This window comes from Urocitellus parryii, chromosome 2 (assembly GCF_045843805.1).
Source record: "Urocitellus parryii isolate mUroPar1 chromosome 2, mUroPar1.hap1, whole genome shotgun sequence".
NCBI classification, from domain to species: Eukaryota; Metazoa; Chordata; class Mammalia; order Rodentia; family Sciuridae; genus Urocitellus; species Urocitellus parryii.
In genome coordinates this window covers 33,740,279-33,764,050 of record NC_135532.1, presented here as the reverse complement: position 1 = coordinate 33,764,050, position 23,772 = coordinate 33,740,279, and the positions used below count along the sequence as shown (strand labels likewise).

The following is a 23,772-nucleotide window of genomic DNA, read 5'->3' as shown; positions in this document are numbered from 1 at the left end:
GTAAATATCTTGTTCTGTTTTAAAGTCTTAACCAAAATACCTAGTCAAATCTCAAAGCCTTTTATTTCTTAATATGAATGGATATGAAAAAGGGAAGTAATAGAAAGGAGTACCTTGAAATTTTCTGTCATTACAATGCAATAATAGAATTAATTCTAGGGAAATATCTTGAGAAAACATATTAACGTTTGGACTAACATTCCCACAAACGACCTTTCTGTTGACCTTGATAATCATGAGTTATTTCAATTAGAACTATGTCTTTAGGATTATTTTCATTTAGAAATGACGAGTTTATTTTTATTTGCATATGTGTGTGTGTGTGTGTGTGTGTGTGTGTGTGTGTGTGTGTGTGTGTGAGAGAGAGAGAGAGAGAGAGAGATACACAGGGAATACTAGTATTTGTAGTTTCCTGTCAAATTAGACATTTTTGATTCTTGATAAGTTAAACTATTTGAACATTTGAGTTCCATTCTTGTGCCTCAAGTTTGGTGAAAAGACTTGTTTTCATCCTTTTATTATTGCTACTATGGCTAGAAAAATGAAAGAGTTTTAAAGAATGGTAACATGCTTGTTTTCACAATAATACAATTATGAAAATTTCCAATTTGTAAAACATTTGCACTTTTAACAATAACATTTTTTCTTTTTCCTACTAAAGCACTGAATTGGTGTCCAAGATAATATTAAATAGATATTTGCAAAATAAAGTTTTCAACTTTTAAAATCTAAGTGTCCTTACATTTAGTTCTAATGTTGGTACTTTCACATTGCTCTATCTGGAAATATTTTGAGATATATGAGGAAAGGCTCTCAATTATTTTTACACAGATCTATTTTCAATGTAAACCTTGGAGTGGGTACCCTGGAAAAAAATTAAAGGTAAGATGACTTGATAAAGCTCTGTTGCTGCCCATAGAACTAAATCTCTTCCTATTGAGTCTCCCTCTTATCACCATGCCACATAGGGAGTTGACAGCAGGATTCTAGTTGGTCTTTATTCATGTGGTTCAAACATGGCAGATGCTGAGATTTGAGGACATGCTAAAGAAGGAAGAGTTTCATCCTGTTCAGCCCATTCTTGGAATAAAATGAGCCTATCATCTACTAAGAAGAAAAGATAATACAGTGCCACCCACAGCACAACAATGTACTTCCTCTGGATGAGTTTGTAAAGGTCAAATCCATCAAATGATTGATTTGAAATATTTTGCATGGGGTTCTTTTAGATGGGAAAGAGTGGACTCTAATTTTGGTGCTGTAGAGATTTTTTTTTTTTTTTTAAAACATGGTCCACAGATCTGCCTGGTGTGTCCCTGGTCGAGGAGAGAACCTTATGCAATTCCTGACACTTTAGTTCAAGGAAAGAACCCCTACCTATGGTGGACAAGGAGAGTAGCTTGGTTTCTACATAGTCTTTCAGAATGGCTAACCATTTCCAAGTGAGCATTCAGTAAATGCTAACTGAAGAAATGAAAGGAAAAAAATTAAATGATACCATCACTAAAATTTACTTATGTATTTTAATGTTGCATGGTTCATCTGCTTAGAAGAGCCACTAATAGCAATATTTATTTTTTGTTTTTATTATGTAATATCAACAAGATATTGATTGGGGTCAGAAAATAACGAGAAACTAAAGAGCTATTACTGCCTAGAACCTGTTCTCTATGGAAGTTATTTAATGTATTTGTTCTGATAATAACAGAATACTTCTATAAAAACAAAAATACTGAAAGTAAAGGTCAATTTTATTGAACAACAAAAATTACCTTATTTTTTTCTATTTAAAATAATTTTGAAGATGATCAATGTTTATTATATCACATATTTAGTAACTAGAATTTTTAAAAGTGATGCATATATCCTAAGTAATTTGTATGTAAGAAAGTTATATCTGCATATTTCCCCAGACTACTTTCTTTTTAATAGGGTTGAAAGTTTGATTCAAATATATGATATGCCAAGATCTTTGTACTGTCATGTGTAACTAATAAAAAAAAAAAAAGAGACTGGGGAGAGAAAAAGAAGAGATGGGCAGAGAGGAAGGAATTTCTTTTGGTTAGGGAAGAATAGACTTGTTTCATATTTAATAAGCTCTCCAATTTCTAGACAGTAGCTTCATTAACCAATGCATTGCAGAGCGTAATCTGGTAAAACCCGCCTGGCCAATGACTCAAAACAGACTTAAATTGACGCTTCACTGAATATTGTATTCACTTGTCAGTGAGACTCAGAGGTTGCATTGCATGATTGGCTCTGGAGTTCTTAACTGCTAAAGTATCAGAAAGTTGATTGAGAATACTTGTTGCATCTGCCTACATAAACTGAACCCAATGCAAAGAAGTAAAAAAGTCCATGCACTATTTGAAGCTGTTTAATTGATGTTAATTCCCACACAAATTGTGAGGTAGCCAAAGATGTAGCAAAGCATCTACCAGAAGTCAAGCAAGAGAAAGGGAGATAATTAAGAATGTATCACCTATAGAAGATTACAGTCTATTATTTAAAAGACTTTTGTAAAGTGCAGAGCTGCCTAAAAGAAAGGAGGCAAGTATCAGACACTTTTTAACCTCTCTACCAGTACCATGTAGCTTCCGTTTTTTAAACCAAGAGATGGTTGGTACACGGATACACCAAGCAAAGATGTGCATATATGACCTGAGAAGAAATTTGCCTTCTAAAAATCTCCATTCCACTAGAATGTTCACTTTGGCCAGAGTCTGGTTGGAAGTGGAAGGGGATTCCAGGAAACATTTGAGGGTTCATCTTTAGACATTGTTCTTTTTCTCCTGATTTTATTTTTGTTTCAAATATGCTTACCTAGCTTTTGCAAGACTGGTCATTAAACTACTGAAATTTTCTTTTTCTAACCCAAATCTCTGCCATTTGGTAAAAAAATACATTCTTTTTTGCAGGAAAAGCAATAGGTGGTTTGAGAGAACCGAGAAATTTCACTCAAATTCCCTGCGTTTGAGGGGGTGATTGATTAGTAGTGTTATAGATTATATTTTTAATTAGTGAGTGGCACCTCACTGTAGCAGTTCACTGAACTGGGGATGCCAAGGGTGATGCTCTATTCTTGGATCAAAAAACAATATGATCCATGATGCTTGGCACATCTAAGACCATTTCTGGAAAGACAACCACAGAGATTCCCATCATTTGGATCAGATGCTGACAAGAAGTGTAATAAAAATTCCTATGGCCATCTTAAGTTCTGGACGTTATTGTATGGTTATGCTACTCGGAGGACAAATCTCATTTGCAATGTGTCGAAATGTTCTTTCATTCTATAAAGTAGATATCAGAGGCACCCTGGTTATACATATTATGTTAATAAATATCACCTTTGTCATCTCTAAAGATGTTTCTTATTATCATTTATGGGTTCAATACTGCAAAAGCTAGGCTCAGTTCTTACAGAACATTGTCTGGTAGTGAATCTGATGCGAAGGCATTTCTTTGTCAATGTCAACAATACTCTTGTTTTCCACAAATGTTCAGCACCAGTAAGGTATATTCCTAAGCAAAAAAACAACAAAACAAAACAAAACAAAAAAAACTACTATTCCTTATTAGACATGCAAATAGGGCAGTCTCTCTAAAAACTTTCTTCCAGAATGAACATATTCTTTGGTTTAATTTAAAATTAAATAAGCAAATGAAGCAAGAAGGGTTTGAGGAAGATGAGAAGCAATTCAAATCCAAGTGAGTGAGTGAGCTCCTCTCTAGCTTTGCATCCACTCTTTCCCAAATAGTAGAAAAAGGTGATTTATGGGTTAAACTAGCCCTGGTCATAATTCTATGCTGTCTTCACCTATGAAAACTTGTCATAATGAACAGATCATTCCTATTGGCTACCAATTAAACCTTTCTAGTAAGATCAGTTACAAATGAATGAACAATGTGATAATTGCACCTTTCAAGTTCACACTAACATAATAACAACGGACTTCTCTTAAACTCAGGAGAGAGTCTGTTAGCACCTTTGAATTTGTTCATCTCTACAGCAGAGAGAACATGCTGGGAAAAAAAAATAAAGGAAGAAGAAGAGAAAGTACATTCCTTGCTGTCCATCCATGGCTCTGTGTGTGAATACATCACTGATACCTTCTGGCAAAATAAAAGATGTGGTCTGAATTTGTCCTTGGATGTACAGAACTCAATTAAAAGACATTAGTACAGTGGGGTTCTCTGAGCAGCTTCTTCATCACACAAATCCCCAATTCTCTGCTGTCCATCAGAAGTATTGGGGGTTCTATTGTCTTTCCTTAGGCACTTGAGGAGAAGGTTGAATGCTAGCTGCAACGGTCACACCTCTGAGCTGTCGCTATGGTGGCTCTGCGGGGGCATCATGGGCTCGCTGCTGCCAGAGCCCTTCGGAGTGTCCTTACCCCTGACGCTCTTCTTGCTTCTGCACATCATTGCTGCAATGACAGCGAGGCAGATGGTGAGTAATCCCACCGCGATGCTGCCCACGATGGTGACCAGACTGACCTCAGAGCTGGGACTGTTGAGCTCCCGGGGTAGGATGCCTTCGGGGGGGACTCTCCCTGGGGGGGTCTGCCTCTTATTGGTGCGGTCCAGGGCAATGTGCTGGATGTTTGTCCCTCGGTTGTTTTCAGCACCGATGTCCCATGCCAGTGGGGGAGCGCTCCTGATCTCTCTCTTCTTCAGGCTCCCGGTGGTTATCTGTGGCTTCCCTTGATGCACCAGAGAGTGGTACTCATACTCTACACTTCTTTTGCCGATACCTCGATTGGTGTTGTCTTTTGATCTTACTGTATAGATTGTGTGTATGTACCATTCTCGGCCCAGAGCAACCTGGAAAACAGCCCTTTTTGTTAGGAAATACGATTCTATGACAACCTGATTCATGACTCTTTACAAGAGAAATTAGAGATAATGAAACATGATAATTTAGCCTGACTTAATTTACTCAATAACTTTTTGAGAGTGTAGAGGTGCAAGGCTCCAATGTAAAGCACTCTGCGATAACTTCTGTGCAACTCAAGGAAGCGTGCACTGGTGAACATCAGCATTTGCAGTCACAGAATGTGAGTGCTGTAAAGAAGTTTCTTTAGTACATAGTCTAGCTTATTCTTTTAAAAACAAGCAAAGAAGAATACACAGTAGTTCAGTGCCTCGATCAATCTCTCCCAACTAGTTAGTGGCAGAGTTAGAACCAGATCTCAAATCTGACCCTCTGTGTTCTTTCAATATGTGTTGCTGCTTTTTTATAGATAAGATCACAGTGGGGAAATATTAACTTTTAAGCTTTTCCAGGGTCTGGGAATAGGAGGGATTTTCTGATTGACTCTTTGAAGCATTCAGGATTTAGAGAAGTTAGATGTTTTGAGAGATAATAACAAAATTGAGAAAGAAATCATATTTTGATCTGTTGTTTGAAAAAAGTCAGAATAACAAATATGCTTTCTTAAGATTTCTTCCTTAGGCTGAATGAGAATAACATTCTCCTGTCTGTGCAAAAATCCTGCCTGCATAATTTTCAGTAACTATCCTGAAGGGTGTACTTGCTCCCTCAAGGATTCACAATGCCAACACATCTCTGAATTTGTTGTGTTTGTATTCTCAGTGTTATTAGGACAGCCTGCATCTCTCTGCACTCTTGTCTCAGAATTTTTTATCTTCATGGATAGAATCTTTGAGAAGGGAGATCTTGTATATTGTGCACAATTGTTTTTTTTAATACATTTATTCAATCTGCTGTTTATTTATTTATTTTTTATGTGGTGCTGAGGATCGAACCCAGGCCCTTGCATGTGCCAGGTGAGTGCTCTACCACTGAGCCACAACCCCAGCCCCACAATTGTTTTTATGAGCCCATCAGTTCATGCAAGATCACTCTCAAAAGTTGGCTGTGAAAAGTCCCCAGGAAGGCATATTTCAATAAGAAAAGCAAACTATACAGTTGTCTGACTTAGCTCTATATTCTGGGCTGAATAACAGTCTTCATTACATGTAGTCTTAAAATAGTAACACATTAAAAGAAATAATAATAGCTAGAATTTATGGACTGCATTATCTTAAATGTTCCTGTTCACTATGTACAATATTACTATTACTTCCATTTATCTAGGAGACTTCTGAGGCAGAAATGTCAAGAGTCTTGCACATGGTTATTCAACTTTTTAAAAGGAGCTTGTTTGGGGCCTACCTGAAAGAGTGGTGTTGAGTCGATTTTAAATCCATCAGAGCCAGGCTGATTCACTAAGAGGATGGCTTCAGGGTCATCCACTGCCAGTTTGGCATTAAAGAGGACATTTCCAAAACTGGTGGCTTGTGTCTCTGGTTGAGCTTTGTCCTTAGAGCAATAAGGAAAGTGATGGTTGCTATAGATAATGCCAATTTTTGCAAGGGCTTATAAGTTTTCCTATTAGTTGTGTGTAAATACAAAGCTTTTTAAGCTTTTACAGATCGACATAAAATGTTACTATTTGACTTAATTTAAAAGGATGATATTGTTTTAAAGTATAGAACCAAAAGGCTTAGACTTAAAAATCTATCCAGCTCATGTTTAGATGAAAGCACTTACCACAATTTTAAATCTATACAGAAGTGAAGGAGAGTCGGCTAAACAGCCATATTCTTCATTTGTTGGACTGTACTTGGGGACATAGCCATCAGCTCCAGTGCATAGGAAAACCTTCTCAATGCTGCAGTAAAAGGAGTCACCCAGATTCTGGACAGGATCTACCATGACACGACCATAAATTATATCACCTGAAACAGACGTGGCAATGTGATTTCTCTCCTGTGATAGGATGACATCTGAATGATGCTATAGCTTATGACAATAATGACCCAGAGATTATTTCCTTTGTGTCTGTCATCAAATATGGAAAGCCTTTTCGTGTTAGGATCTGGTCAACTCCCAGGTCTCCAATAAGACCACTTTGTAGAATGACCGAGGCCGTCTGGAGAGGTATGGAGCCTCCGACGCTCAACCACCAGGGGGAATAATCTGAAAGTCTGGCCTATGATTTGATGTTCATAACATCCCCTTGTGGTTAAAGTCCAGTTTACGCAAATTAATTTTTTAGTGGGTGAGATATAGACTCATATACTATAAAATCACACTGAAAAGGAAAACATCAATAAAAAGTCTAATTAACTTTATTTGCTTTGGAAAGAGAGTTTAGTGAAACCCCCTGGTATTTAATCACACATTTCTCAGTAATTACTAACCTCTTGGGTATGCTAGGTATTTTTCTAGGTGCTGAGTCTATACCATTAAGAAAAGATGGGAACAATATTTTCTTGTGAGGCATTTACAATCTCATGTCGCTGCAGTATTTTAATTTGTGAAAACTGAAAAAAAAAATCTAAGAAAAACCACAGACTGCTCTATGGTGAACAGAGGCTAAAAACAGAATAAAGACACCATCCAGTGGCATCTGCCCAATTTTAGTGACTCCTCATATCTGCTGGAGTGATGAAGACTCGATTGTATTCTTACATCCACAGGAGAGGCTGTCATTTTTTCCCTCAAACACAATCCCAATAAAGCAAGGACAAACCCAGCAGCCCTACTCATTTGTGAAGTAATACCTTCTGCAAAAGCAACATCGCTTTCTTGTCCAAATCCCATGGATCCGTCAGACAACCAGAGACTCTTCTTGGAGAGTAGGTACATCTGAGTATTGAGGCTAAATTCAGCTGCCACTGGATCGCTGACCTAAAACCAAGGGTGAAAGCCCTTTTATGTATTCTTGATGGTTCTGAAGATTCACAAGCACACACCATACTGTTCACGTACACGTCCACTGTGTACTGCCTTGTAGAATACTAAACACCATGCTGCAATCTCCATATCCAATCAAGTCAATTTAGGGAATTATTATGTTCATTTTTGTCCTTCTTGAAAAAGCAAAACTATTGGGATTAAATCATTTTTTTTTGGAATGGGGCCAAGAAGCATTGCTTGAACTCATTTCTACTGGCATATTGGGGCATACAAAAAAACCTGAAAATATCATGGTTGGTGGTGGGTCAACATTTAATACATAATAACAATTAGGTACTTTAAAGTGGTTTGAACTATAGATTTCATTCTCCTTGAAGATTAAGAATGAGACGTAGATGGGCAGAACTCTGAGAAAGTTCTCAAATCTCTGAGGTAGCAAACTGCAGGAGCTGACAAGATGAGATCAGATAAGAGAAAAATCACTCCTGCATGAACTTAATCTATGGATTTAAAATCTAGGACCAACAACAGATAAAATTCAATTCCGTTTGCCTTCTTTCTTCCCCTGCTTCCTTCCTATATGACTTACTTTTTTCTCAGAAGAATTAAAGTCATTCATGTGTGAAAAAAGGAGTAGTGATCAAAGTAAACCATGACTTTAATGAAGTGGGACTCCACAAGTCATGGCATAAGTAACCCTGTGAAACACACCTGTTGGAATCGGATGTCAAGGTCAAAGATGACAGGCTCTCTGGGGTTGCAGGTGACTGGCAGTCGGTACTCCTGATTGGATGGGGTGGTGCATGGCACCAGCTTTACAGTATAGGTTCCCGAGTAGTCACGTACCTTTGAGAAGGAAAGAAGGCATTTATATAGTTTTCACTTAAAAACTCAAGGTGCAATCCGAAGGCAGCAGACAAGGAGAATTAAGCAAGCCTTACTTACTGCAAAGTCAGAGACAAAGCTCCATTGCTGGATAGGCTGGTTATAGGTTGGTTCACTCCTTACAAGGCGGAGGGAAAAGGTCAGGCCTGGATGATCAGCTGACATGATCATTGAGCTGGTAAAAGATGCTAGGGAAGTGCCAACAATAACAACAATTCAGTGGTTACATTGAAAGAGCGCACAGCAGTTTCGTGTTCAAAATACCTTACCACATATTATTTGCTTGTATTCTTATAAGTCTGCAAAATAGTCAAGGTTGGTATGGTAATCTTCATGTTGCAGGAAAAAAAAAAATTGGGCCGAGAGCAATTACATGACTGTCCCAAGCTCATCACACAGAGAGGGTGTGTGACTTCTGATTGTTAATTCAGTGTCTTTTCTGCTATGATTTTTTCTCAAAAGGTAATTGTACAGAAATGCTCAAATTGCTCAGGACTACTTTCCAGGGTGTCAGTGCAGAGGGATCAGAGTGGCTATGAATGTTTTTATTGTGCACCAACGTTGTGAGCTGAACTTCAAATAGTCTGTTAGCATCTGCACAGCTGGGCAACCCCAATCTACAAATGGGATCTAAATTTAATTAGATTCCCTGCAACTGAGGCTAAACAAAGATTCAGTTTATGAGAAAGGTGGACCTGGGGAAGGAACTGTAAAGACCAGGAAATCCTCCTTTTTCAGAACTGTCAATTACAATAATGCAAAATGATTCCTTTTGGTTCTTTCTTGTAGCTCAATCTCATAAAAATACAATGAACCCTCTTTATTTGCCTGCATATTCAGCTCTGGTCTCTCTTTCATTAGGGCTTACATCCTGAAAAGGGAAGGATATGGAGAAGGAAAGTCAACTAATTTTCCTTTCTAATCTGACAGAAGTTGGCACTCCAGTTAAATACGCAAACCAGTTTATAGTAGTATGGAAAGTCAAATAGGAAAACAAATTATTTGTAATGAAATGTCCTTTTTAAAACAAGGAAACATGGGGCTTCACTGACTGCAGCCTCACTCATACTCAAAGCACTGTCCATCACATTGAGTAAAATTGCCTAGACAGTCCTAGCAGTTAAAACATCTGAAACTTCAGTATGAAAGTCAAGTACCACTTCTGGCTGTCTTATAAGGATTTCTCACAATACCTAGAAAAGGGCTATAAATGGAGAAGTGTTTGCTAAATGAATCATCTGAAATTTAAAAGGAAAAAAATATACATATATTTTGGCACAACAGAAGCAAAGTGGGGAAAGGAATTGTTATCCCCATGTTCTTTATATAAGGAAAACTCTACTAAACATGAACTCTGTGAGGTTTCCTTTTACATTCCACTATCTCCAAGAGTCTGCATAATGATAATTTTGTGAATGATGAAATAGCAGCAAACAATTATCAAGCCTTTAAGGAGATAATTGCACATATAAAATTCACTTGAAATTTAGGGCTTCAAAGCTAGCAGGCAAGCCTGCCGAAACACGTGTGAGTATGGAAACTTCATCTCTTTCTTGTGTGGGGAGTGACTACTAATGGATAGTGGCGCTTACCGGGATGTGACAGCACAAACAAGCCATGGAACTGAGCCTGGGTCTTGAAGTTCACAGCCAGGCGCCCCTCTTCCCTGATGCGCATGCTCGTTGGGTAGAGAGACCCTACAATGGGAACAGCACACAGAGCGGAAATACAGGTGAGCAGAGACTCCTAATGTACTGATTCTTTCCAAAAACAAAATAAAATTTTTCTCATCTTTAAGCACCACAGGTGAAGGATATTATCAGAAGAAATCTGAATAATTAGAGAGAGAGATTTATTTATTTTCTAAAGAGAAAAGACATCTAAAAGGGAGGTGAAATGAATTAGGTAGTGTCAGTTCACTATGAAACACACAGATTGATTACAGTAGAAAGAGCTTTTTTTTTTTAAGTTTAGTCTACAAAAATGAAGCTGTAAACTGAGAGACACGATAAACTTGTCAAAATCATATAGAGCTTTGGACATCTAAGTGGAAATGGGGTTGTGTTCTCCAAAATGACTGCAAATTTTACAGGCTTAAAGAAAACTTTGATGCTTTCCCAAGACATTTAATAGTTTGGCAAAATTTAGTTCCACATATAAGAAAGAAATGAGATCCTTATGCACACACTGAGAACCAAGGGAGGATAATCATTAAGATTCACTTAAATATCCATCTAAGGTGAGATGTGGAATTAAAATACTGGACATATCTGGAGTGATTCCTTAGCGTGATCAGGTTACTTGTCACATAGCTTTATGGTTATTTTAATCTGTTCAGGACAGTATATTTATGATGGAGATATGCTACCTACTCTGCTTTCTTTCTGGCTAGTAATGAAGTTTCAGCACAAAGCTATAACATTCTTAGAACCAGAACAATAAGGTGTGTCTGAAAAGAAAAAGTCCTCATCTACAATGGAGTAATGAACTTTAAGCCGATAGACTTTGAGTTATTATTCTCACAGAGTTTGAAATAAAATTTTGAATCTGCCAATGGATCTTAAGCATTCAAAGACTTGTGTTTTAAGATATTTGGCTATAGTATCACAGAATAATAGAATCTTAAATAGGCTAAGAGATATTAGAAGTTTTGTGCATCCCAGAAAGGTTAAACGACATACCTGAAATCACACAGCTAGTTTCTCTATCCATTTTCTAGAACCCAAGGGAAATATACATCAATGGCTAATCATCCAAGATGGATTGTTGGGAATAAAACACCCATGGAATGCAGAAAGCTATATTTAATAGTCACATATACAAAATTCGAGGCATTGCTATGATCTCATTAAACAAAATTCTGTCCACCACAAAATGGAAATGACCTCAGTACTGAAGAGAAAAAGAAAAAAATCTTGAAGTTGCTTCTATGTTCATTAGCTACAGTGAACAAACCAAGCCAAAACAAACACCCACACTCAATTCTCTTCAGTAATGCAAGTGGGTAAGAAAACTGTGGAGTGCCTGTCCGATGCACGCACCTTGGAGTTCGGCTCCTGGTGGGCTGCCAATCCCATTGCTCCACAAGATGGCAGTGTCATACACAAAAGTCAGACGCAGCTCCGACTTCAAATCAAAATGCTGCCAGCCACCTACTCCCACTGGGGAGTGGAACACGTAGGAAACATACAGAGGTACTCGAAGGGTCACGTAAGACTGCACTAGGTTTAGGACCTGAAACAATAAAATCATTTTAAAATCATACCTATCAACACGATGATCCTGTGTTAACTAGAGGAGCCGATTTTGTACAAGTCGTCTTCTCCTTAGACTTAACTGAGGATTTCACATTAAGTCACTGAGGAAAGGAAATGACAGCATTCATTCCGTAACACTGTTTCCCCCCCTCTCTTAACTTTGGATCCATTAAACCATTGTTACTACCACCTTGATTTGCAGCAAAGGGTTATGCAAAAGAAATGCTTAGGATGAACATTATTTTGAGCACAGTATGCTCACACAGTCCTTTTGATTTTGTAGCAGCTTTCTTAAGATAGTTCATATATCGGTATTGCTTAAAGTGGAAAAATCAGTAGTTTTTAGTATATTCAAGGAGTTGTACAAGTATCATCACAACTAATTTCAGAATATTTTTTTGTCACCTGCCCAAAGAACTGGTACCCATCAGCAGTCCCCCCATCCCCCAATCCCTTCTACCCACAGTTCCTGAAACACTAGTCTACTTTTGTGTCTCCATGCATGGCCTCTTCTGGACATTTGGTAAAAATGGATTCATATAATTGTGGCCTTTTGGAATGGACTTCTTTCACTTAGCATGTTTTCAGGGTGGCTGTGTTTCAATACTTCATTTCCTTTTATAACTGAATAGCAGCCCATTTTGTGTATACATTATATTTTATTTATTCATTCATTAGTGGATGGGCATTTGGGTTGTTGTCAGTTTGGGGTTATAATGAAAAATGCTGCTGTAAGCTACTTTTCTTTTTAGTTAAACAGAGGAAGATGAGACAAAGCATCGAAGATTTGTAAACAAACATATTTAATAATGACATGGAACATTTAAGATGACCTAAGAATAATTAGTTGCAAAAAAATAAATAATTATTTTCAGTAAAGTGTCTTTATACTTTTCCTCTTCAGATCCTTAGCAGGTGGACTGGGAGTACTGGAGATTAAAGTAATATTTATTTATTGGTACTGATCACATTTCAGACAATGTACTAGATTCCAAAAAAAAGCTATTTAATATTTTCACTCTCCTCCATAATTATATTTATGTTGTATGTGTGGGCGATTGGATGGGTGGATAGGCAATGAAAAGACAGAGAAAGAGACAGGAAAATCCTCTTGAAGAAATAAGGTACATTTCTCCCAGGATACTTTAAAGGTCCTGAGTGGCCCCACCAAAATTAGAATCCAGCTTCTGGTCTATGCTTTTTCTACTCTTACTATGATTTAATCACATTCCAAACAAAGCTGGCAACAGTCCAAACATCATCTAACAAAAACTATCATAGCTCTAATTCTCTGAAGAACAGCAGGACAAACCCGACTATTATCTTCTGTGCCAGTGGAAATGGACTTAGGTCAGGTCACACTCTTTAGAAGTTCAAAGCCAGCTGGGAGATAATAGTCTCATTTCTCTATGCCGAGTTGACAAGAGGAATCAGTACCCAAGTGAGCAAATAATTTCAATCAGGAAAACTCTAATATGGCATGCCACCATGGAGTTAATAGTGAACTCACGTCACAAAAATGATCACCGGAATCACTAATAAAAATATATAAAATGAGAACCATCAACCAATAAAGTGGATTCCCAGCTCTGTAGAAGCTAACACTTCCCATTTCCTGTTAATCTGGGCAGCAAAGAAGGTTCCTTGCAATACAAATTCTGTGAGAGACAGTTTTCCAAGAATGGCAGTGTAATGGAGGGTAATTAAATCAATCTGCAAGAAGTGGTCATTATGATTCATATTTCTTCCTGAGGTTTTCAAAAGCAACCAGAAATTCAGTTGTGAATTTCAAATTAAACTTTATGATTTTTGCCAATGGTATACCATTACTCAGTGTATTATTTTGAAGGGAATTGTTAACATTCACTTGCTATGAATAATTGGGATAGAACTCCACGACTAATTCTTATTTGATTTTGTTTGATTCTTATGGTGAATTAGAAATTGATCATCTCAAGACATGAAATTAGCATCTGATCTCATTTTCTGATTATCCTTGGCCAAGTCTTCTTTTTGTCTACTTAGAATCTCTGTCTTGAGAACAATCCACAAAATTACAACTTTCTTATACTTGATAAAGGGGCTAAAAGCATGCAATGGAGGAAGGATAGCTTCTTCAACAAATGGTGCTGGGAAAACTGGAAATCCATAAGCAACAAAATGAAGCTGAACCCCTTTCTCTTGCCATGCACAAAAGTTAACTCAAAATGGATCAAAGAGCTTGATATCAAATCAGAGACTCTACGCCTGATAGAAGAAAAAGTTGGCTCCTATCTACATATTGTGGGGTCGGGCTCCAAATTCCTTAATAGGACGCCCATAGCCCAAGAGTTAATAACAAGAATAAACAAATGGGACTTACTTAAACTAAAAAGTTTTTTTCTCAGCAAAAGAAACAATAAGAGAAGTAAATAGGGAGCCCCACATCCTGGGAACAAATCTTTACTCCTCACACTTCAGATAGAGCCCTAATTTCCAGAATATACAAAGAACTCAAAAAATTAAACAATAAGATAACAAATAACCCAATCAACAAATGGGCCAAGGACCTGAACAGACACTTCTCAGAGGAGGACATACAATCAATCAACAAGTACATTAAAAAATGCTCACCATCTCTAGCAGTCAGAGAATGCAAATCAAAACCACCCTAAGATACCATCTCACTCCAGTAAGATTGGCAGCCACTATGAAGTCAAACAACAACAAGTGCTGGCGAGGATGTGGGGAAAAGGGTACACTTGTACATTGCTGGTGGGACTGCAAATTGGTGTGGCCAATATGGAAAGCAGTATGGAGATTCCTGGGAAAGCTGGGAATGGAACCGCCATTTGACCCAGCTATCGCCCTTCTCAGACTATTCCCTGAGGACCTTAAAAGAGCTTACTATAGGGATACTGCCACATCAATGATCATAGCAGCACAATTCACAATAGCTAGACTGTGGAACCAACCTAGATGCCCTTCAATAGATGAATGGATAAAAAAAATGTGGCATTTATACACAGTGGAGTATTACCGCAGCACTAAAAAATGACAAAATCATGGAATTTGCATCGAAATGGATGGAATTAGAGCAGATTATGCTAAGTGAAGCTAGCCAATACTTAAAAAACAAATGCCAAATGTCTTCTTTGATTTAAGGAGAGCAACTAAGAACTGAGCAGGGAGGAAGAGCATGAGGAAAAGATTAACATTAAACAGAGACGAGTAGTGGGAGGGAAAGGGAGAGAGAAGGGAAATAGCATGGAAACGGAAGGAAACCCTCAACGTTATACGAAGTCACATATAAGAGGTTGTGAGGGGAAAGGGGGGAAAAACAAGGGAGAGAACTGAACAACAGCAGATAAGGTAGAGAGGGAAGATGGGAGGGGAGGGGAGGGGGGATAGTAGAGGATAGGAAAGGTAGCAGAATACAACAGACACTAATATGCCATTATGTAAAAATGTGAATGTGTAACTGATGTGATTCTGCAATTTGTATTTGGGGTAAAAATGGGAGTTCATAACTCACTTGAATCAAATGTATGAAAGATGATATGTCATGAGCTTTGTAATGTTTTTAACAACCAATAAAAAAAAAAAGAATCTCTGTCTTGAGGAACTGGAGCCTAAATGGAATGACCTTGATCCTCCAGGTCACCTGTTTTTTTTTTTTTTTAATTGAAGCATGAGATGTAATCAATTTAACTTTAGATGTCACTTTAAAGATAGCACTCAATTTCCTTTTGGCCTGCTGTAACACAGGAATTTTTAAGGTATTCATTTATATTAAAAACGGCAAATCTTAAATGGAGACACAGTGAATGATTCCATGTGTCCTTGCTGACCTTTGAAGCTTTTTCAACAATGGGAAACAACACTTTATATACTATATTTAAAGAGAAAGTGTAGAATCTAAATGCCCTGGAAAAGGTAACACCTTGTCAAATTTATATTACTATTACTAAGTAGCAAGTATGTATTTGGGGAGTATATTATCTGCCTAAGAGAATGTCTGCTAATCAGTGTGAGATGCATACAGAAAAGGACGAACAGAGAGAAAGACTGTGCCCCCAAAGAAAAACTGTACTCGTAATATTTTCTGAGGTGGGAACTCATGTTAAGGAAAATTGCAGTAGTTTTAATTCTTCGCTTATTTTGGGCCTACAGTTGTAACTATCCAACTTACATTTTAAACTTCTCATAAAATATGATATATAAATGTGTGTGTGTTAGTGTGTGTGTCTGTTGTAAAATTCTCATATAAGTAAACATACAAGAAGTATATATGTATATATACTAACATCCAAGTACATACACCAGTGTTGTTCCATAAAAATATATTATGAGTCACAAATATAATTTTAAATTTTTTCATAGATACATTTGAAAAAGTAAAAAAAAAAAGGTGAAATTAATTTCAATTATACAGTTAACTTAGCCCAATATATCAAAGATTACATTTTAATATGTAATCAATGTAAGATAATTTTTGGTAAGATATTCTACATTCTTTTTTACATGAAATCTTTGAAAGCTGGTATGTATTTTACCTGCACCCTGGCTGGGGCTATCAGTTTGGACGGTGCAGATGTAAACCTCTATCCTCAATTTCTTCAACTACCTCACACATATTCAAAATAAAAATCATTTAAAACTATTTTTACCAGTAGGTGCATTCTGCACCTTTATCTAAGATAGGTGGTTTGTATTTGCCTCACAGATTAAAAACTAACCTGATCTGAGGGCTATCACTGCTGGGAATTTTCCACTGGTTGAAATATCTTTCTGTTGCTTCTTTGGTTGCCAGAAACATCAACATGTTGCATCAAGATGGTGGTGTTTGTGAATGTGGAAAAAAAAGTTCATCAATTTCAATAACTCCAGGTATGCTTAGCTGCATGGTTTAGGTAAGGTCTGTTTATCAGAGAGGCAGGTGAAAACCCTGGAATAGGTGTCAATATTGGTCCACAAATTCTTTTGCGGCAAGGAGCACTCTATGGGATAGTTAGAATGAAAGAATTATAAATGATTTAAATGACCAATAACAAAAAGATGGTTGAATTCAGTGTGATGGCTGAATTCAACCATACATGTGAGTATCGTGTAGCTATCAAAAGTCATAGATCTGAAGAATGTTCCTTGTCGTGGCAAATGCCCATGTTAGGTTAAAAAGCAGAATACAAAATGTTATAATAACTATTATGCCACTGCACTTAAAAATGTGATGCATATTAAAAGGAAACTAGAAATATTATGTCTTTGTACAGCAATAGTGGGATAATAGGTAAGGTATTTTTTCTTTCTTTCTACCTTTTTAGTTCCCTAGATGTCCACAATGATATTTCATTAAAACACACACATGGTTAAAAAATTAATTGGTAAATTTGACAAAACAGGAAGCAACACAGAAAGTTTGTTAAAGTTATACATTTTGGATTTCTCTTGCTATTTCTTGCAAAATGATTTAAAGCTTATACTTAAAAGAGAATCAGTGCACTAAATGCAAAGTAATGGGATGAAAACAGATGACCTCAATAAAGCATATTCCAGCCTCAAAGTCCATGTTTGAAAATCAAACACACCAGTAAAAAGAAGGCAAATTATTCATCAAACAAAGCAACTAGAAGTTTTTTCTATACTTTTCTAAAATCATGTCATATCTTCTCACAAATTCATTGCAATTTCATGTCTTAAGTACAAACTGTAACTGGGTTGCATTTCTGCAGCTTGTTCATACACATTGAACCATGTTATCAGTTGATGTTTACCTAACAAGGTGAAAGTTAAGATTCTTACCTTGCAATATAGCTGATAAAAGGTAAAAGAACATCTTTTATTTTTTAAAGAACTTGTTTTCATGAAAAAAATCACAAAAAATATCCAATTCTTTTAAAATCTTAGTTTAATGTTAATAACTATTTTGTATCAAGAGTGTTTTTCATTGCATACCCAAACAACTTTATTATCATCATTTTTTAATGAAACACAGGCACACATAAAGGTGGAATCAAATAATTTGTTTCATCTACATTTTTCTTTTCCTGTTATGGCTCTGCTTTTATATTTTAGAAACTAATGATTAAAAATTTTAGAAATTCAAAATTTCATTTTCTTGGCAAGTGGAATTCTTAACTTTTACACAAGTAATGGTCTAAATCTTTTCACTTTGTATCATTGAAACTGTAAGCTCTGTCTAGTGTCCTCTCCCGGTATCTGATATGTTCCTTGGCACAGATTCGGCGTTCATGGATACTTTCTTTAATGAATGAATGTACAAATGAATAAGATGGCCAAAACTGATAAAATCTTGATAGCAGCAGCAGATCATTGTAGTCAGACTGCATAAAAAAGTCAACCGATAACTATCCTGGATTTTCCAGGTGATTCCTTCACTTTGGTAACTCCTCTTTATATGATAAATAATCTAAACTGGGTGGTTGATGAAGGCAGAAAACGCTTTTAGAATCTGTCAGAAACAGATCTCTAATCACACACACAGAGGCAAGAACTTGGCAATATTTCATGGTGCTAGCTTTATCTACTAAAAACACATAAAGAAAAAAATCAGTTCCCCATCTCATAGCTTCTGGCAGAAGCAATTACAGGTTAATAAAAGTTGTTTGCACAGTGATTACCTTAATCTAAAATGCCAAGTCTGGGCTGGGGATGTGGCTCTAGCAGTAGCGCTCTTGCCTGGCATGCGCAGGGCGCTGGGTTTGATCCTCAGCACCACATAAAAAAATAAAATAAAGATGTTGTGTCTACCGAAAACTAAAAAAAAAAATTAAAAAATTCTCTCTCTCTCTCTCTCTCTTTAAAATTAATAAATAAATAAAATGCCAAGTCTAAGAAAGGACTAGAAAGGGAAGTAATGTCTGCTAGGTGCTTGGCCACGTCTCTATGGCTCTGCAGAGGACAAATATACCTGCTTGTGCAGCTTACAGAGGAGGCTGATAAAACCACTTGAAATGAAGCTACTCAAAAGCACACATCATGCACACTGAGGGCTCCAATTTATTTTTGCCTGTTTTCACATTCAAAATGCAGAAATGTGAGAGGTTGGAAGACTTTCATGAAATTCTAAAGTAGAATCTATTCTCTGCACTTTTCCTTTGTTTTTCTTCAGGTGCCATCACATGAAATATGTCTGCATTTAAAATTGAGATGTCTGCCCTTAGAGGATCACTACTGTTGGGATGTGAGTTTGCTCCGTTTTATCAACAGTGGGTGTGAGCATAACCTGGTGCATATTTTCATGATTGCTAATGGGCAGCATTCTTGTATCAGGAACAAAGGGAAACATTCATTTGGCTTCCTTGCAACTGCATCTGTGACCATATCCATTCTTCACATTCACTCACTCAGTTAAATAAATACCCAGATAAGCATTATGATGTAGTTAGGAGCCTAGGCTTACTAGCTACATGAACTTGGGCAAGTTATCGAAATTCTCTCTGCTTCAGCATCTTATCTGTAAGGAGGGGACAAAAATAGTACTCATCTCAGAGGGTTGTTGTGAGATTAGCATGAGTGAAAATATACAAAGTATTTAAACGAATGGTAGATTCATAGTGAATATTAAATATATGTTAGCTATTATGATTATTATCATTGTTAATTGATAATACTATTATTAGAGATTTCATTTTCTTCTCTGGAACCCAAAATCTAATCGAGGAAAAGTAAGAAAATATCTCAGCAGGTTAGCTTTCTTCTACTTTAATTTTTATTTTCTACTCCTTCACCTATATGCAAGCAATATGTATGTGTGTTGTGGGGACAATGTGGGAGAATATCAATGGATATTGATAGTGGAGAAATACAAGTCAAAGCCCAAGGAAGAAAGTAGGGGCAGGTGGGTTGTGCATTGCTATGCTTCAGCCCATAGCAACATGTTTTATGAGCTTGTTTTACCAGTTAGATTAAACTGATCATTTTATAATTTCATAACAAGGTCCTGAAATCTCAATGAGTTACAATAATCTGTTCATCTCTATGATATTGATCATCATGGTGTATGCTATTAAATTTATTTTCAAAAATGCCTACATAGAAGAATCCCTTCAGAAGGAACTTATACAAGCTGGTTATCTACTACAAAAGGTAAAACAAATTAGTTCAGAACTGGGTGCTGTCACAATTTTCTCATATGATGCTCTTTCTTTTTCCTAAGTATTATGTCACACATATGCCTTTTGATCTGGTGGAATGTAACTGAAATCTATAGTTGCCAGGTAGCTTAACTACAAAAGCAGAGCAATGACTCTTCTGGTCATTAGAGGTCATGAGAAGAAAAAAAATGTTTTAAACTTAAAGAATTCAATAGAAGAATTGGAATTTAAGAACCAAGGAAAGAAGAGTCAGTTTAGGCGAGCATTTTATATAGGCTGATATGTTCTGAGGATTGAACACTTAAAGGGCAAGCTCTGAATTCAAAATGACCTTGACACATTGGAGAACTATACAGACACAAAGGAATAAAGCTTAGGCAGGGTAAGTGCAAGGTTTTAAGTAGAAGAGGGTGGCTGAGTCACTTATATAAAAAGACAAGACAATGTTGCCATTTTATGGAGAAGACAGAAAACATTCCATGACTTGACCAATTTCCTGAGAACAGAGCAATCAGAAGAGAAAGCAGAGTGATTCAATAATGGATTTAAAAATAGGCTCTGTGAGGAGGAGCTAAAGGAACTAGAGAGATTTGATCTATAAAGGAAACTTTTTTGAGATAGAGTTAGTAAAATGAACCTTTGTATTTATTCTGGGGATTGGATATTTTATCATGTTTTTTTTTTTTTTTTTCACGTGGCTAAGACAGGTTGGGACAGAAGGAAATGAAGAGCTGTCATTTATGAGGGCTTAAGTAACTTACCCAAGAAAACATAGGAAGAGTATATTAGAACCAAGTTTGGGTCTCCATTAGATTGATCCCAGTATCCAGGTTTTGTACCACTATTTCACGTTGACTTTATGTTGGTGTTTTTATTTGGCATTTCCCCTTATTTGTGCAAGTTACCAAGGGTTACTGCTTTTAAAGGAGGCTGTTAAGATGAAGTCTCACGACCTTTAGTTCGAAGCTCCAGACATCACATGTGGCTGCTCAATTCAACATCAGCACCAGCTGAGATTGTCAAGGCCCACAGCTTTGCCATGGGATTAAACTGATAATGAGTTATCACTGACTTTTCTTTCTCTACTACTTGCTTTATATTTTAACACCTTAGGAAAGAAGCCTAAAGGAATTTAGGTACTGTGGATTCCATTAGGAATTGAGCCTCATCTTGGCTAAATCTTGAAAGATAAAAAAGTTATATTCTGCATACCCCTTACTACTTTAATGTACAAACCTACTTTTATAACTCTTTATTCAGTCCAAGTAAGACAGAGCATTGCTTTTAGTTCAAATATGCATTACAATCTTAGCCTATACTCAACATATTTATATTTTCTGTTATGGCCCCAATGGAGACCTGCTTTCTTATGATTTTTTTTTTTTTTTTTAGTATTGGGATCAAACCCAGGCCCTCCTGAATGCCAGGCAAGTGCTCTACCATGGAGTTACCTCCATAACCCTTCTTTTGTTTGTTTTTATCTTGCTACAAGGTCTTACAGATTTCCCAGGCTGACTTTGAACTTGGAATCCTCCTGCCTCAGCTTCTCAAATGGCTGGGATTAAAAGACCATACACCCAAACTGACTTCTCCTTAACATTTTAACATTTTTTTTTTTGATGATGGTGGTGGGAAGAGGATTTTGTGTGCAAGTGTGTATTTTATGCATAAATGAAGAGAAATTGTTAATTGTAGAGGAGAAACAACAAAAATGTTTAATGAAAATGACTTTGACTATTAGTGATGGAGACATAAAAGAGAAAAAGGGAAGAAAATTAGAAAGAAAAGAGAGGAAAAAGAAACAAGGAACAATAAAAATAAATAATTAAAAAAAGAAACAAGGGGACAGAGGAAGAGAAAGAAGGGGGAAAGGAAAAGATAGTAAGGAGGGATAAAAATTAGACTTATCCTTGGGATTGTAAATCCTCATTTTAGATGATGTATGATACAGTTTTGTAGGCATCTATACATATATACCAGATATGACAATGTATACTTTAAGGAGAGGTCAGTATTTGGATTTTTAAATGCAGAGTTGTATGCAATTTCAGGCAATGGTTACACAGTGTTCTCCCCATACAAAACTAATGCTGTCTCTTATTTAAAAATATAACCAAATGACTTAAAATTAGCATATTGCTGTGATGCAGCCAACATTGATGTTTATAGCAGCTCAACTCACAATAGATAAACTATGGATCCAAGTTGCAAACTGAACACTTATTTAACCTAGGTGAACTTCAACAGATGAATGGATAAATAAAATGTGAGATATAAACTCTTCCATGTACACACACACACACACACACACACACACACATACACACACACACACACAAAATACCACATGATGAAATACTACTCAGCCTTAGAGAAGAATGAAATTATGGCATTTGCTGCTAAATGGATGGAGCTGGAGAATATCATGCTAAGTGAAATAAGCCAATCCAAAAAAAACTGAAAGACCAATGTTTTCTCTGATATGCAGATGCTAATTCACAATAAGAATGGAGTGCCAGGGAAGAATAAGTTACCTTAGATTAGGTAGAGGAGAAGGGGTATGGGGGTAGGAAGGATAGTAGAATGAATCAGACATTATTACCCTATGCATATATATAACTATATGATCGGTGGGATTCTACATCATGTAAAACCAGAAGAATGAGAAATTATACTCTATTATATATGATGTATCAAAGTGCATTCTAGTATTACTAACTAGAACAAATTAAGAAAAGGAGGAAAAAAATACATGCATTTTGACACAATGTTCCAGAAATAGCACGGGTTTTCATGTCATCCATGTCAATTATCTGGTCCCACTTGTAACTAATGACCTCTATTACTAAGACTGGAGTTAAGATTCAGTTAAAAAAAATTCTGCATAGAACAGACCAGCTGGTCTATGCAGGGATGGAAGCTCAGAAGTTAGAAATCTGTACCTGTCCGTCCGTTCCAATGGTGCCTCCACAGTCAGCGAGGAGCTCTGACATGTCATAGTAGCTGACAAACTCCCACAGACAGGCCTCCAGGTTGAGGTTCCGGTAGAAGCGTAAAGTGCTGTTTCCTCTGAGAGGTGAGCTGTACTGGTAAGGATATGACTCTCCAATGACTTCTGGATTTTTCGTGGCGTCCGTCAGGAAGCCATGGTGGGTCCTCACCTCAGTGTAGTCCAGGAGGTTGGAGCACTTGTGGTTCCCAACTCTGGTGCCATCCGGGCTGAGGGTCAGCTCGAAGTTGGAGAGCTCTCTGGTGGAGATCACCGGGAGCATGCCTACAAGGGAGCATAGGAACCAGGATTTTGTCTTCCTGGGTTTGGAACTGTGTTAAATTTATCGGATTTGGGGAAATGTGTTAAACTGATTTAATTCTAAAGAGTGCTGAAATTGTCCGACTTTTCAAAGCTGGGAGGAAAGAAGTCCAGAAAGACACAAAAGGACTTGAAGCTCAAGTTGCAAACTGAACACTTATTTAAGCCTTGCTATTTAGGAGGTTACATCAAATAAACCAGATAATGAGGAGCCCAAAACTCTTCCATGGGGCTCGCTTACCCAAGTCACCTACCGTCTATGTGTGGCATGGTGACTGTGAGCTTGATAAGGTTTGAGTAGTCCGGGTCCTCGGGGCCCGTGTAGCGCAATTTAGCTGAGAACGGTTCAGCCCCCACTACTCCAGGCACACGGGGTTGACAAAGACCTGGAGGAAATCAAACACATTTATGCTGAAAGAAGATAATATCTAAAAAAAATTTTAAAATACATGCTATTATTTTTCTACATACTTCACAATTCCCTAGGGACTACTAGTGAAGAATGTGCATTCC

At 37.0% G+C, this 23,772-nt stretch overlaps 1 protein-coding gene across 1 annotated transcript in view; it reads right to left on the bottom strand.

Annotated features, from left to right (window-relative positions):
• Window positions 1-1,987: 1,987 nt before the first annotated feature.
• The window catches only part of Frem2 (FRAS1 related extracellular matrix 2), a 162,554-nt gene continuing 140,769 nt past the window's right edge, over window positions 1,988-23,772 (bottom strand). Inside the window, exons 15-24 of the mRNA XM_026408751.2 lie at window positions 23,514-23,645; window positions 22,892-23,223; window positions 11,638-11,830; window positions 10,189-10,293; window positions 8,657-8,784; window positions 8,423-8,557; window positions 7,576-7,702; window positions 6,560-6,747; window positions 6,182-6,328; window positions 1,988-4,827 (exon numbers count right to left, since the gene is read on the bottom strand). Coding sequence (XP_026264536.2) covers window positions 4,315-4,827; window positions 6,182-6,328; window positions 6,560-6,747; window positions 7,576-7,702; window positions 8,423-8,557; window positions 8,657-8,784; window positions 10,189-10,293; window positions 11,638-11,830; window positions 22,892-23,223; window positions 23,514-23,645 — 2,000 coding nt within the window. The 3' untranslated portion in view covers window positions 1,988-4,314. The remainder of the gene's footprint in view (window positions 4,828-6,181; window positions 6,329-6,559; window positions 6,748-7,575; window positions 7,703-8,422; window positions 8,558-8,656; window positions 8,785-10,188; window positions 10,294-11,637; window positions 11,831-22,891; window positions 23,224-23,513; window positions 23,646-23,772) is intronic.